The following is a 15,437-nucleotide window of genomic DNA, read 5'->3' on the forward strand; positions in this document are numbered from 1 at the left end:
CACATGTAGTACAGGGAGTTGAGAATTGACATCCTACTATGAAAGCACATGTAATGCAGGGGTTCAGGATGTGGGAGCTCACCATAGAATGCACATGTTTTGCAGGGAGATGGGAAGTGACATCCTACCATGAAATGCACATGTAGTCAGGGATTCAGTTTGTGGGAGCTCAACATGGAATGCACATGTAGTGCACGGAGATGGAACATGACATCCTTCCGTGAAATGCACATGTAGTGCAGGGATTCAGGATGTGGGAGCTCAGCACTGAATGCAAGTGTTGTGCAGGGAGATGGGAAGTGACATCCTACCATGGAATGCAGATGTTGTGCAGGAAGATGGGAAGTGACATCCTACCATGAAATGCTCATGCAGTGCAGGAGTTTAGGATGTGGATGCTCAACATGGAATGCACTTGTAGTACAGGGAGATGGGAAGTGACATCCTACCATGAAATGCACATGTAGTACAGGGAGATGGGAAGTGACATTCTACCATGTAAAGTACATGTAGAACAGGGAGATGGGAAGTGACATCCTACTATGACATGCACATGTAGTGCAGGGATTCAGGATGTAGGAGCTCACCATGGAATGCACATGTTGTGTATGGAGATGGAAAGTGACATCCTACCCTGAAATACACATGTAGTGCAGGGTTTCAGGATGTGGGAGTTCAACATGGTCACATACATTCTAGCAGGACATGGGGGATATAAGTTGTACCTTTACTAAGCCCAGCACAGTAGGCACTGTACCACACTTTACGTACAACAGACAACAGTGTTCGGAGTGTAAAAAATCTTCTTACTCTCCCAAGATGACAGTGGTGATCCTTAGCTCTTATCTTGCTCACCTATGATCCTATAATATGGAGAATCAGTCAGAATTAATGGGCTAGTGGGAAATCGGTGTTTGGTAGTCATGAAGGATGGGACTAAACAAAACCATAAAACAGAATTTATGCCAAGCACACTTTGGTTCTTAAGATGGCAGAAGAGGGCAGATGGTAGTCTGTTTGAAATAGCCCCCGACTCACCAAGGGAGAAGGATAAAAGACTGGGGAAGCAATTACAGAGGGGCAGAATGATGAGGTTTATACTAATAAGGGATATGAATCTACCAGTAAGTGATTGGGAGATTCCAAGTTGTAAGATACTGAAGACGTGGAAGGTGATTGAGGTCTTAGAGCCTCAGGGGTTCAGCCAGCTGAAACAGAACTGTGTTAGAGTGTGTCATGTGTATCCAAGTAATGGTTTTGTTATCCAAAAGTGACCATATCACTATGAAAATTAGAGTGGGAGGATGTAAAAATCCAAAGACATAGACGTGGTAATCTGTGGTAATCTAAAGGAATGGATTATATTGATCAGGGAAAAGTGTCAGATAAGTTAGTATTCTGATGGTAAACAGTAGGGGAAACAAGGTATGGGAATAAGTAAGGATGGGGTGCTGAGGGCTAAAAATATCTGCAAAAGACATAAAACTGAGCAAATAGGATAAGGTCATTGTGGCTAATCACTCAGGGGGAAGACAGGGAATACAAGATATAGTTGAAGGAGAAGCATTGCAATGAGGCAAACAGAAGGCCAACAAGCAGTTGGGGGCAGTAGAAGCACAAACTAAAAGGGAGTTAACAGAAGGGGGCAAGAGAGCAAACAAAGTTTTTTGGTTATACAGCAAAAGGGAAGAGGGAAGAGGCAAACCTGGTCAGGCTTACAAAGGACTGGCTAGAGATCATGATAAACAGGGGAAGTGAAGGGAAGGTACCACACTGTGGGACAGATAGGAAATAGTAGGAAAGGAGGGGATAGACACAAGCACAGAGAATATGGTGACTGACAGGGAAATTAATGCCTCAATTGAAGATATGGCACAGGATCCAGAAGGACTCCTTCCAGGACTCTCATGAATCTAGACAGAGTGTTGCCAGATCCCTGATGAAGATTTTCATGAGATCACTGGCTGCAGTGCTGCAGAGTTGAGAGCTGGAAGCTGGAAGCTGGTATGTAACATTTTACCAGAGAAGAAAAAAATAATCCACATAATTTCATCCTTCGGGTTTTCAGTTTCTTTTCCATGTCTGTCGAGGCTTTATAAGGTAACACTATAGCATGTTGCTTATAAAGTCAGTGCTGATTGCAGTAAATTTTAAGACCATACCCATGACAATGCCTGTACATACCCCTGTGGGAGGCAACACTCCAGCAATTCTTCTAACTTCATCCACCTCCCCTTCACATTTACTAATAAAGTCTGAAGAAGTCTGATGGAATTTACAGACAAAATCATTTAACTATAGTGTAATAAAATATATATTTTTTTTAATTTAGATTATCCTGGTGAACAATGTTTTTTTTCCAATGTGATTGTTTCATTTTTGTCTGCTGTAGGAGAACTTCACAGATGAATACTACTGGATGTGATCTAGCTGGACTCCATCCAGACTTTTGATGTGATTTCTCAGGTGTGTCTGCTAGTTTCCGGAGGGCAATGATGAGGAAAGGGACTGCGTTATGAATGAAGGGTTGGATACTTTGGGTTTTGTGCTGGGAACATCAGTGCATGGAATAAAAGAAATGACAAGTGAACTTCTTTAGATCCTGATCCTGAGTCTGATAGTCTTCACTGTCTTCATTTGGGATATCTTATTCTCTTTCAGTTGTTCCCGTTAGGGGGTCACCACAGTAGATCATCTGTTTCCATTTCTTCCTGTCCTCTGCATCTTGCTCTGTCACACCAACCACCTGCATGTCCTCTCTCACCACATCCATAAACCTTATCTTAGGCCTTCCTCTTTTCCTGTTACCTGGTAGCTTCATCCTTAGCATCTTTTTCCTAATATACTCTGCATCCCTCCTCAGCACATGTCCAAACCAACGTAATCTTGCCTCTCTGGTTTTGTCTCCAAACCTTCCAACCTGGGCTGACCCTCTAATATACTGATTCCTAATCCTGTCCTTCCTTTTCACACCTAGTGCAAATGTTTAACTCTGCCACGTCCAGCTCTGACTCCTGCGTTTTTGTCAGTGCCACCATCTCCAACCCATACAAGATAGCTGGTCTCACTACCCTCTTGTAGACCTTCCCTTTCACTTTTACTGGTACCCATCTGTCACAAATCACTCCTGACACTCTTCTCCACCCATTCCACCCCACCTGTGCTCTCTTCTTCACCTCTCTTCGACAATCACCATTACTCTGAACTGTTGATCCCAAGTACTTAAACTCATCCACCTTTGCCAACTCTACTCCCTGCATCTTCACCATTCCTTTATCCTTTCTCTCATTCACACACATATATTCTGTCTTAGTCCTGCTGACCTTCATTCCTTTCCTCTGTAGAGCATATCTTTACCTCTCCAGGGTCTCCTCAACCTGATTCCTGCTCTCACTACATATCACAATGTCATCTGCAAACATCATAGTCCATGGGGACTCCTGTCTGATCTTGTCTGTCAACCTGTCCATCATTTTAAATAAGAAAGGGCTTAGAGCTGATCCTTGATGTAATCCCACCTCCACCTTAAACGCATCTGTCACTGCCATTGCAGACTTCACCACTGTCACACTACCCTCGTACATATCCTGTACCACTCTTACATACTTCTCTGCCCCTCCTGACTACCTCATACAATACCACAACTCCTCTCTAGGCACCCTATCATATACTTTCTCCAAGTCCACAAAGACACAGTGCAACTCCTTCTGACCTTCTCTATATTTCTCCAACACTCTCAGAACAAACATTGCATCTGTAGTGCTCTTTCTCGGCATGAAACCATACTGCTGATCACTAATCATCACCTCCCTTCTTAACCTAGCTTCCACTACTCTTTCTCATAACTTCAAGCTGTGACTGATCAGTTTTATCCCTCTGTAGTTACTACAGCTTTGCACATCACCCTTATTCTTAACAACAGGTACCAAAACACTTTATCCACTCCACAGGCATCCTCTGACATTCCAAGATGTAATTAAACAATCTGATTAAAAACTCCATTGCAATTTCTCCTGAGCACATCCATGCTTCCACTGGTATGTTATCTGGACCAACAGCCTTTCCAGTCTTCATTTTCTTCATAAATGTCCGTACTTCTTCCTTGTAAATCCATTGCACTTCCTGATTCACTATCCCCACATCATCAAACCTTCTCCCTCTGATTTTTCTAAAGGTTTTATTTTTCATTCATCATAGGTTTGCTACTCCCACTGTTCCCTTCCATAATCACTGTCTTGCCGTTTCCTTTTATTTGTACTATAAATGTTTGTTTTTTTTCAGAATTTGCATGTTAGATTAAAAACAGAACAGGACATTAGAAGAAACAGTGAAGGATTAGGAAGAGGTGACAGATAAGGGTGACCAAGTGCCCAGAAAGATGGCAGGTGATGTTTACAATAGACAAATGCAAAGATCTGCACATGGACCACAGCGACATTGGTGTGAAGTATCAGCAGGGGTGAAAGCAGTAAAGATGTCTGTGAGCAAAAGCATAGTGAGATGTCTATAACAGTATCAAAAAGAATGCTGGAATGTATCTTCAGGAGCAAATATCCCAGTTGCAAAATGGTAGCAGAAAATGGCAACAGGTCTACTCTACTGCACTCTAGTCAGGCTTCATTCTTAGTGCTACATGCTGTCTTGGAGGCTATACAATATGAGGGGTATCAAGATGCTGGAAACCGTCCAAAGAAAGACCACCAAATTCCATGTGGAGTAAAGTGTAAGGACCAACTATTTCCAGGATCTGTAAAAGAATTTCTTTACAAAAAGAGTTGTAAACTAATGCAGTAGACAACCAGATTGGGACTGCAGATTCAATAGTGTTGTCATTCAAGAAAACATGTGACAGGTGGAGCAAGAATGAGGAGAAAAGGTGGGATGGAAGGAGGGAGATATTTTTAATCCATTTAAAGGGCAATCTAATTGTTTCTTGATATCAAGGAAATGTAATCTCTTTCCCAGCTTTTAGTTATATTACTCAAACTAAAATGTTTGCTGTACCAATCAGGAGAAACTGTATAAAGGAAAGAACACTCATGAGAGCTATAAAACTGAGTCCTTTTGTTTTAACAGGTATCTTTGATGACTGCTACTGCTGTATGACTGGCAATGGCACTCACGCTATGACAATCATTGGTTTTGGACATGAAAATGGGCTAGATTACTGGCTAATAAAGAACAGGTATTTTTAAGGCTTTTACATCCCAAAACAATATTTTATGAACATCATAACACAAGTTTTTACTCTTCATTTTATCTCTTTCAGTTGGGGAAAAAAATGGGGAGATGATGGTTTTGCCAAGATACGGCGCAATATCAGACTATGTGGAATCGATCACTATGCTCTGGAAGTCAAGTTTCAATGATACAAATTAAACAAGTGCTACTTTTTAAAATAATTTTGATGAAGGAGAATGCTTAAGTGAAACAAGTTTAAAATAATTTTCTTTGCTTCTTATTAGTGATAATGTAGTAGCTTAACTATAAAAGGTTTAACCTATCTGCTGCACATTGTTAAGAGTAAACATTCTGCATTTCAGTATATTTGCTTCTTTTCCAACCAGCTATGAGCTCCACTCCTGTTGTCAGCATTCTATCTCTGTTAAATTGCATTTCGATATTTTCCTGCTATTAAACAGGAGAAACATGTTATTATCTTGAAGTCTGAAATCATTAAAGTTGCTCTATCACTTTTATGTTTTTGAGTTTTATATTAAAACTATAATGGTTTACTATCAGAATCCAGAAATGACCTAGATTGTTTAAGCATGTCATTGAAATATAAGTTCATAGGTAAGTACTAGGCTATCAGCCAAAGGGCCTACATAAGCCTAGCCATCAAGATTCCCTGGCTTACGCCACCCAAGAAAGTTATTTTCCTGTGCCAGTGATGAGCAGAGACACAGAAGTGATCCCCAAGGTGTATTACCTATTTCCCATCCACTCATCAAGATTTTTCTTGAAGAGTGCTAATAAAGAACTTTGCTTGACATAGATGGGTAGCCTGTTCCAGAGTATGGAAAGTTTCTGGGACAGGAATCTATCCCTGCAGCATGTCCTGTTTATTGTGGTGACAAGGTTTAGGTCCCTAGAGCGTGTAGCTCGGAGGGACTGGGATTTCTTTAGGTGTAGCATGTCCAACAGCTCTGGGATTGACATAGCTTTATATGTTAGGCAGAGATCACCTTGGAGTAGACAATATGCTACGGAGTAAAGCTGGAGTTTTTTGAGACAGTCAGTGTAGGGCATTTGTTTGAGGCCAACAATCCTCTTTGTGAGGTACTTCAGTGGCCTTTCCAGCTGCTGCAGATGTCTTGAGAGGTACATTCCAAAAGGGGCGTTGCACTCTATGATGGGTCTAATGTGTGTCGAGTAAAGAGGAACAATGACCTCTTTTTTCCTGGATAAGAACCTTTTTATGATGAGGTGTGCCACTTAGAAGGACTTCCTGACTACTGGGGTAATGTGACTATCAAGGAGAGACTGCTGTCCACCTGGGTCCCAAGGTCTCTTATCACACATTCGGTATTAAATAAATTACTGTCTATGTGGTAGTTCATGGGTACAGAGTTTTTACCAAAGGGGATGACACTGCACTTTTTGGCATTGAGCTTGAGGCCATGGCTCTGACATCAGGCATCTGTCTCAGCGAGGCCCTTCTGTAGGATGTCCACATCATTTGGAGACTTGACTATGGCTCCTAGTTTGCAGTCATCTGCGAACTTCATTAGCCAGAGCCCTTCTGTGTTAGCCTGTACTTCAGAGAAGTATATACCAAACAGGAGAGGTCCCAGGACGGAACCCTGTGTTACTCCATTTGTCACTGCTTTGAGGTCAGATTTGGAGTATGCAACTTTTACAGTGTGGGTTCTGTCAGTGAGCCAGTTGGCAGCCCATCTGGTGACGTAGGGATGTATACCTAGTTTAGTGAGTTTAGCTATAATTCCAGAATGGGGGATGGTGTCGAAAGCCTTGGTGAGGTCAAGATAGGCTGTATGAACCACCTTACCCTCATCTACGGCTTTGGTGACTGCCTCAAAGAAGTCAATCAGGTTCAGGAGGCATGATCTGCCTTTCACAAACCCGAACTGAGTGGGATCCAAACTTTGGAGGTTACCAATGTCTTTGTTTATGAGTTCCATGATGATACGTTCCATGGCCTTGCAGACCAGGCTCCTCAGGCTAATAGGTCGATAGTTCCCAGATCAGTGGTGGCTCCCCCTTTGTGGAGTGGGATAACTGTTGCTGTGAGCCATTCAGTGGGCACAAAGCCTGATGCGAGGCTATTATTGAACATGGTGTTTAAGTGGGGATCCAGTTCGTTCTGAAGATTGTGTAAAACGCAGCCTGGGATGTTGTCTGTTCCCATGGATGCTGTGTTTTTGGCTTTAGAGAGTGCAGCTTTTACCTGCGTAGTTTTGATTACAGGGACTCTGCATTCTTCCTGTATAGATATGGGCCCTTTAGGGGATGGGGGGTAAAGTTAGCATTGAACCTATCTGCCAGGATGTTGGCAATATCAGTTGGTTCTATAATTTTTGTGCCTTTGTGCTGTAACTCAGAGCAGATCTGGGTGTTGCCATCGAGATTCTTGACATAGCTATAGAATGCTTTGTGGTTGTCCTTAGAATTGGTGGCAATTTTGTTTTTGTAGCTAGCTTTGGAGGATCTTATAAGGGATCTCAGCTTTTTACTAAGGCTGACCATGGAGCTCCTCCACTCATGGGATTTTACTCTCTTTTGAAACAGTTTCTTCCTTCTGTTGTACAGTTTGTTTATGGCAGAGGAACCACTAGATTGGCTTCCTTTTTTTGGAGTACAGCGTCTTGGTTCTGTTTGGGATAGCTCAATCCATGCACTCGTGTAAGTGCTTACAGAGTGCATTTGTGTAGGATTCAGGAGTCGTAACTGTATTGTCCATCTGCATGGGTGTCATGAAGTTCTCCACTTCTGTCTTAAGAAGCATGAGGTTGGCTTTGGAGATATTTTTTACCATGGTTTCCTTAATGGGGGGTGGGGGTGGGATGTGGATATCAAGGGTGATTAGCTTATGGCCAGATTAGACCAATGAGCAGTTGACTTCAGCTGTGGAACACTGGTCACTCATGTTGGTAATGACTAGGTCTAGGATATTGTTGTCCCTGGTGGGGGTGTGGATAAGTTGATTCAGGGCATTGGAATTTATGAATTCCAGAAAACATTGAGCTAAGGAGTTGGTACATGAGTAATTTTCCCAGTTAATGGTGGGGTAGTTGAAGTCGCCCATTATTAGGGTGTTTGGTTGAACCCTAATATTTTCCAGTACATCAAGAAAAGAGGAGTGGGAATCCTGGGGCATGGTGGGGGATCTGTAGCAAGCTACAATTTGGATTGCAGTTTTGCCCAGAGTTAGTTGCACTTGGATAACCTCGGATGCATTATGCTGAGCAACTTGCTTGAAGATGTGGATATCCTTAATGAATATGAACACACCTCCGCCTTCAGTATTTCAGTCCAGGTTACATGGCCGAAAAGTGTGGTATGAGTTATAGCCTGGTAGTGCAGGGGTGCTCTCTGGAGCCTTGAACCAGGTCTCAGTCACTGCACAGATATAAATGTTTTCCATTTTAAGGAGTGCCGCATGTGAGTGCATTTTGAGATTTAGACTTCTAGCATTGAGTAGCATTACCCTCAGTTTTTGCTTGCCTGTTCCTGCTATGGTGGTGAATTTGTCATTTGAACCTTTCCTAAAAAAGGCACTATATGGGCAGCAAGAGCCTTAGCCAGTATCCGGAATCCCAGGTGCGACAGGTGCAGGCCATCTGTGGCAAAGCGTCATGGTCTGTCGACCATGGCATCCCAAGCAGACATATACTGGATCCCCTTAGAATGACACCAGAAGCTTAGCCAATTGTTGATGTCAATCATTTTGTCCTTGTATTGCAGTATCATTCTGGGTGATGGCAGAATGCTACTCAGGGCTATGGTCATACCTGCTTGGGCTACAAGATCGGAGATCTCTTCCATGTCTCTTTTCATGTAGACCAGGGAGGTACATCTCAAGTCATTCACACCAACACGGACAATGACAGAGTCATATTTGTATTTGTTGTGGAGTGACCTGAGTGTGTGGGTTATGTGGCGGATCCTGGTGCCCGACAGGCAGCTGACAGTAACCTTCTCCTTGTTTTGCCTGGTGAGTGGGACATCAGTGTGCCTGACTATAGAGTCACTTATGTCTAATGTGTTGCGTACGTTGTTTTGCCTTATTGGCTGTGGTTGAGTGGCACACTGAGTCTGTGGGCTATGTGTCATGTGAGTTTTGTTGAGGGATGTTGGTTGCTTGCATTTCTGCTTTGGAGGGCTCTGTTGCTTAGACAGATTATTATTGAGAGCCTCTGTGAATGTTTTTGTGTTACTATGTGTGGATTTTGGTGGTGTAGATTTAGTGAGACTATGTGATGAGTGTGGTGTGGTGCAAATGTTTACCTTCTCTTCATGACTGTCAAGTTCAGTCTTGGTTGGAGAGAGCTTTAGCTCCAGTTTGGCTAGATAAGTGCATCTCTCACAGGTTGTAGCGGTGGGTGGTAGGAGGAGATGGCTATCTGTGTACATGAGGCAATTTCTACATTGCCTCAAGATATAACGTCAAAATTCAAAATGTTTTACCTCCCCATTTCAAACCATGTTAAAACCGAGTGTTTGGTATTCGATGTTTTACAGCATACAACTTCCCAATAAAAATGTATAGCAGACAGTGTCAAACAATGGAGCATGGAGCAAAGACTTGTCTATAAGAAGAGTGTTAAAATGGCTGAAAGGAAGGAAGCTTAACATTATTGTACAGCATATTCAAGCAAACATTCCCTTATATGTCATGCAAAACTTTAATCTAGAAAAAGGTAACCTGTATTAAGGTGCTTGAATGCAAATTCTGAAAAAAAAAAACATTATAGTACAAATAAAAGGAAAGGGCAAGGCAGTGATTATGGAAGTGAACAGTGGGAGTAGCAAACCTATGATGAATGAAAAATAAAACCTTTAGAAAAATCAGTAACAAAGTTTTGCAAGTTACTGATCTTATACCAAATGTTCCTCAAGATAACACATTAAATAGTGAATGTTTTTGATGAGAAAGCTGACAAGAAGCAACAACCGGAAACATTAAATCTGATAACTACAATATTTCCAGCTTGACTGTGAGAAAGTAAATACATATAATTCATTTAGAATGGTAAGAAGTTAAAGAAGTGCACCCTGGAAAGTTTTATACCCTAGAGATAGTGTTTAGGAAAAATTTAAAGTATGCAAAGAGGAATTAGTATTTTAAAAAATCACAACTATATTCATATTTTAGCAGTTGCCATATAAAGTAGTCCTGAGAAGCCCATAGACTTGGCCATAGCTTATGAATTAATCATGTTAGAGTTAAGGATGGGACCCCTTACTGTCTGTCACTGGCCTGTTGAGAAATACCGAAAATGTTGTCAGTAAAAGCTCATTGGCATCTTGTCTTGAGGGTCAGACTTGAAGAAGGTGAAATTTGCAGTCCCCTCATTGTCAACCTCTTCTCTAAGTTTGTCCAGTCTTGGATTCCTTAAGCTTATTCAAATGTAATGTGGACCAATGAATGGGCAATTGCAAATTCACTTATGGATAGGGGCAGATGGTAGATGCCCTAAGAAGCAGGAATATACCAAAGCTGTTCTACTCCTTGGACATTGATAATCAGCAAAATTGTGGCATGAATGGCTAGTCTTAAAAAGACTGTAGGGCCATTAGCCTAGTTACCTCCTATAATCTTATGATAAATATCATGAAAACTATTAATCAAGATCAAATTCATCTTAACATCTTTGGTTGGACAGGAAAGCCATGTTCCAGATATTGTCCTGTTTCTTGGAAACATGTATTTGATGTGATACATGCTCATTCAAAGCCGATGGATATATATGCATGAATCCTATCTCTCATATAACCATAAAAAAACTGAAATGTGCCTGGCTCGGTGGTACAGGAGACAGATTCCCAACTGTGATGCAGGTAATTGGTGTTGATTAAACCTTCCATCACTAGATGAGCGGAGCAGGGAGGGGGAGGATTGAAGGGACATGGCCTGATTATCTCTGATAGGGGGATAGTGAGGTTTGCATGCCCTCTGAGATATACTCAGTAGTACTAAGTCCCTGATGGAAACAAGGGAGATCATTGCTTATACTGGGGAGGGGGCAGGTCCCCTTGGAGAGAACACCATTTGCAGAAGTGAAAAGATGCCCTCTGACATCAGCCCCTTACATGCCCTCTACCTGAGCCTCATTGGGTGAGTGTGTCAGGGCTACAGGCATTAAGCATAACACTTCTAACCTGATGGCTGACTGAACAATGACCACCTACCAGTCAGCTCTCACTCAGGTGATGGGCACCAAATGGGCTGATTTACTATGGAAGGTACTGGTGATTGTACAGGGCAAATAATGCAAAAAAGAAATGCTGAAAGCTATAGAATGTTTAAAAAATGTTAACATTGTTAGCATCTGATACTGTATCTTGTTCCTTCACTGTGGAGCTTGCAAACTTCAAGAAAAGAAATGACATTATTCATGTGATTACTGTACAATTTCTTGCTTCAGGTAATAGAATAAATTGGGAGCAGTGTATAATTATATAGTGCGAAGGAAGAATTAAAGACAATGAAAGGCGAAACTGTGCAAACAAACCTTCATTTTTTTTTTTTTTTGCAGTTGCAGAGCTACTTCTCCTGTAATTGCTGGTTTATTTACACACTAGTCATTTTAAGAGGGCTGAGATCCATTAAAAAGAAGCAAATAGCTCAGACATTTCATAGCCATGTATAGTTGATATGTTTTTGTACTGGGAGATGAAGTCTACAAGAACAGCTGCAGTTATTGTCCTAAATAGAATGCTAATATTATGGAGAGTTGTTTAGAACTTGTATCCTTACACTGTTTTTATTGGTTATGATTCATTTATATATAGGCATAATGAGCAATTCTACATTCAGCGAGATCAAACCAGTTTATGATCCTTGAAAAGAGATGCAAGATTGTTTGAGTAATACATAGGCTCTAATGTGTTTCCTATGAGAGACACCTAAGATACATGTGTGAATGTTATGAGAAACCTGTACATGTTGACCAAAGCCCATGAACAATCCTTACCTTACCTGTGCCTGTGGTGACAGAAAACTGACTTCTTTGTATTTTCCTGTTGACCTATTCATTAAAGGTGACCTCGTTTTCCACTAAAATACTACATCAGAAAGTGTTTGGATTTTTCACTTGAGAAGGATCAAAAATACACTCTGGTTTTAAAGCCTACACAAAAACCAAGAAGTGGTCGTAGCCTAAAGGTTAATTGCTTATGAATGCTTTACAGTTAAAACAAAACACACATACTACAGAACCAGAGATGTATCTCTGCTAAAATACATCTTATACAAGGAATTTAGGGAACAGGAATGTAGAAATACCTTCTCCACTAAGTGGTTAATCTAGCTGGTAAATACATCTAATTAGCTTCCAATCCAAGTCACATCTGAGTTTCCTTTATCAGATTATCCATCTCTATTACCAATATTTGCATCAGCATGAAAGCTTCTCAGTTACTAAGCCATCTATTTCCCATTGAAGTGGTTAAGCCTTTTTAAACTGTTTGGAATTTATACCAAGTACCAAATGGATTATAACATGGACAATGTTTTATCGAGCTAGATAGGTTGCAGACCAGACATTAAATTGCTTAATTTTTAATTAAAATAAGAAATCTCTTAAATTACTCACTGGGCAAGATATCTTTCAACAGAGCTGGTGACATGATTTCTTGTAGCAAACTGTCGCCTGAAGACTGGACGAGGAAGTAGAAAGTGAGACACCACTGGTCTGTTTTCTTTTTCGTAACGAAAGAGGATTGAAGGTCATCTATCTCATGAGGATACAACGAAAAAACAAATTTAGTGTCTGCAATTGCTTTTAATGCCAAAAGGCATCTTTAGTAATGATGTGTGTGGATACATTTGCATGTGCTTTATGTATATCTGATTATCTGTGATGAAATGTACATTTCTGGATGTTTTTTGTGATGTGCAGCACATGCCTACATATTTACATGACACATAAATCATATGTGTAAAACATTACATATACATGCATGTTTTGTGTGATACCCTGCATGCCTACACTTGGGATCGCCTAGGTGTATACAGAAAAACTTCCAACTCTAGCTGCAGTATGTTAATAATACCCTGCATGCCTACACTTGGGATTACCAAGGTGTATACAGAAAAACTTCCAACTCTAGCTGCAGTATGTTAATAATACCCTGCATGCCTACACTTGGGATTGCCTAGGTGTATACAGAAAAACTTCCAACTCTAGCTGCAGTATGTTAATAATACCCTGCATGCCTACACTTGGGATCACCTAGGTGTATACAGAAAAACTTCCAACTCTAGCTGCAGTATGTTAATAATACCCTGCATGCCTACACTTGGGATCGCCTAGGTGTATACAGAAAAACTTCCAACTCTAGCTGCAGTATGTTAATAATACCCTGCATGCCTACACTTGGGATCGCCTAGGTGTATACAGAAAAACTTCCAACTCTAGCTGCAGTATGTTAATAATACCCTGCATACCTACACTTGGGATTGCCTAGGTGTATACAGAAAAACTTCCAACTCTAGCTGCAGTATGTTAATAATACCCTGCATACCTACACTTGGGATTGCCTAGGTGTATACAGAAAAACTTCCAACTCTAGCTGCAGTATGTTAATAATATCCTGCATGCCTACACTTGGGATCGCCTAGGTGTATACAGAAAAACTTCCAACTCTAGCTGCAGTATGTTAATAATACCCTGCATGCCTACACTTGGGATTGCCTAGGTGTATACAGAAAAACTTCCAACTCTAGCTGCAGTATGTTAATAATACCCTGCATGCCTACACTTGGGATTGCCTAGGTGTATATAGAAAACTTCCAACTCTAGCTGCAGTATGTTAATAATACCCTGCATGCCTACACTTGGGATTACCAAGGTGTATACAGAAAAACTTCCAACTCTAGCTGCAGTATGTTAATAATACCCTGCATGCCTACACTTGGGATCGCCTAGGTGTATACAGAAAAACTTCCAACTCTAGCTGCAGTATGTTAATAATACCCTGCATGCCTACACTTGGGATTACCAAGGTGTATACAGAAAAACTTCCAACTCTAGCTGCAGTATGTTAATAATACCCTGCATGCCTACACTTGGGATCACCTAGGTGTATACAGAAAAACTTCCAACTCTAGCTGCAGTATGTTAATAATGCCCTGCATGCGTACACTTGGGATCGCCTAGGTGTATACAGAAAAACTTCCAACTCTAGCTGCAGTATGTTAATAATACCCTGCATACCTACACTTGGGATTGCCTAGGTGTATACAGAAAAACTTCCAACTCTAGCTGCAGTATGTTAATAATACCCTGCATGCCTACACTTGGGATCGCCTAGGTGTATACAGAAAAACTTCCAACTCTAGCTGCAGTATGTTAATAATACCCTGCATGCCTACACTTGGGATTACCAAGGTGTATACAGAAAAACTTCCAACTCTAGCTGCAGTATGTTAATAATACCCTGCATGCCTACATTTGGGATTGCCTAGGTGTATACAGAAAAACTTCCAACTCTAGCTGCAGTATGTTAATAATACCCTGCATGCCTACACTTGGGATTACCAAGGTGTATACAGAAAAACTTCCAACTCTAGCTGCAGTATGTTAATAATACCCTGCATGCCTACACTTGGGATTACCAAGGTGTATACAGAAAAACTTCCAACTCTAGCTGCAGTATGTTAATAATACCCTGCATGCCTACACTTGGGATTGCCTAGGTGTATACAGAAAAACTTCCAACTCTAGCTGCAGTATGTTAATAATACCCTGCATGCCTACACTTGGGATCGCCTAGGTGTATACAGAAAAACTTCCAACTCTAGCTGCAGTATGTTAATAATACCCTGCATGCCTACACTTGGGATTGCCTAGGTGTATACAGAAAAACTTCCAACTCTAGCTGCAGTATGTTAATAATACCCCGCATGCCTACACTTGGGATCGCCTAGGTGTATACAGAAAAACTTCCAACTCTAGCTGCAGTATGTTAATAATGCCCTGCATGCCTACACTTGGGATTGCCTAGGTGTATACAGAAAAACTTCCAACTCTAGCTGCAGTATGTTAATAATACCCTGCATGCCTACACTTGGGATCGCCTAGGTGTATATAGAAAAACTTCCAACTCTAGCTGCAGTATGTTAATAATACCCTGCATGCCTACACTTGGGATCGCCTAGGGGTATACAGAAAAACTTCCAACTCTAGCTGCAGTATGTTAATAATACCCTGCATGCCTACACTTGGGATTGCCTAGGTGTATACAGG

At 41.2% G+C, this 15,437-nt stretch overlaps 1 protein-coding gene across 1 annotated transcript in view; it reads left to right on the forward strand.

The window, feature by feature from the left end:
- LOC122804743 (pro-cathepsin H-like) overlaps positions 1-5,670 on the forward strand; it is a 174,160-nt gene extending 168,490 nt beyond the window's left edge. Inside the window, exons 3-4 of the mRNA XM_044074806.1 lie at positions 5,077-5,185; positions 5,270-5,670. Of these exons, the coding sequence (XP_043930741.1) occupies positions 5,077-5,185; positions 5,270-5,369 (209 nt within the window). The 3' untranslated portion in view covers positions 5,370-5,670. The remainder of the gene's footprint in view (positions 1-5,076; positions 5,186-5,269) is intronic.
- The last annotated feature ends 9,767 nt before the right edge of the window (positions 5,671-15,437 follow it).

Source organism: Protopterus annectens, chromosome 6.part0 (assembly GCF_019279795.1).
Source record: "Protopterus annectens isolate FY-2018-M chromosome 6.part0, PAN1.0, whole genome shotgun sequence".
NCBI lineage: Eukaryota > Metazoa > Chordata > Ceratodontiformes > Protopteridae > Protopterus > Protopterus annectens.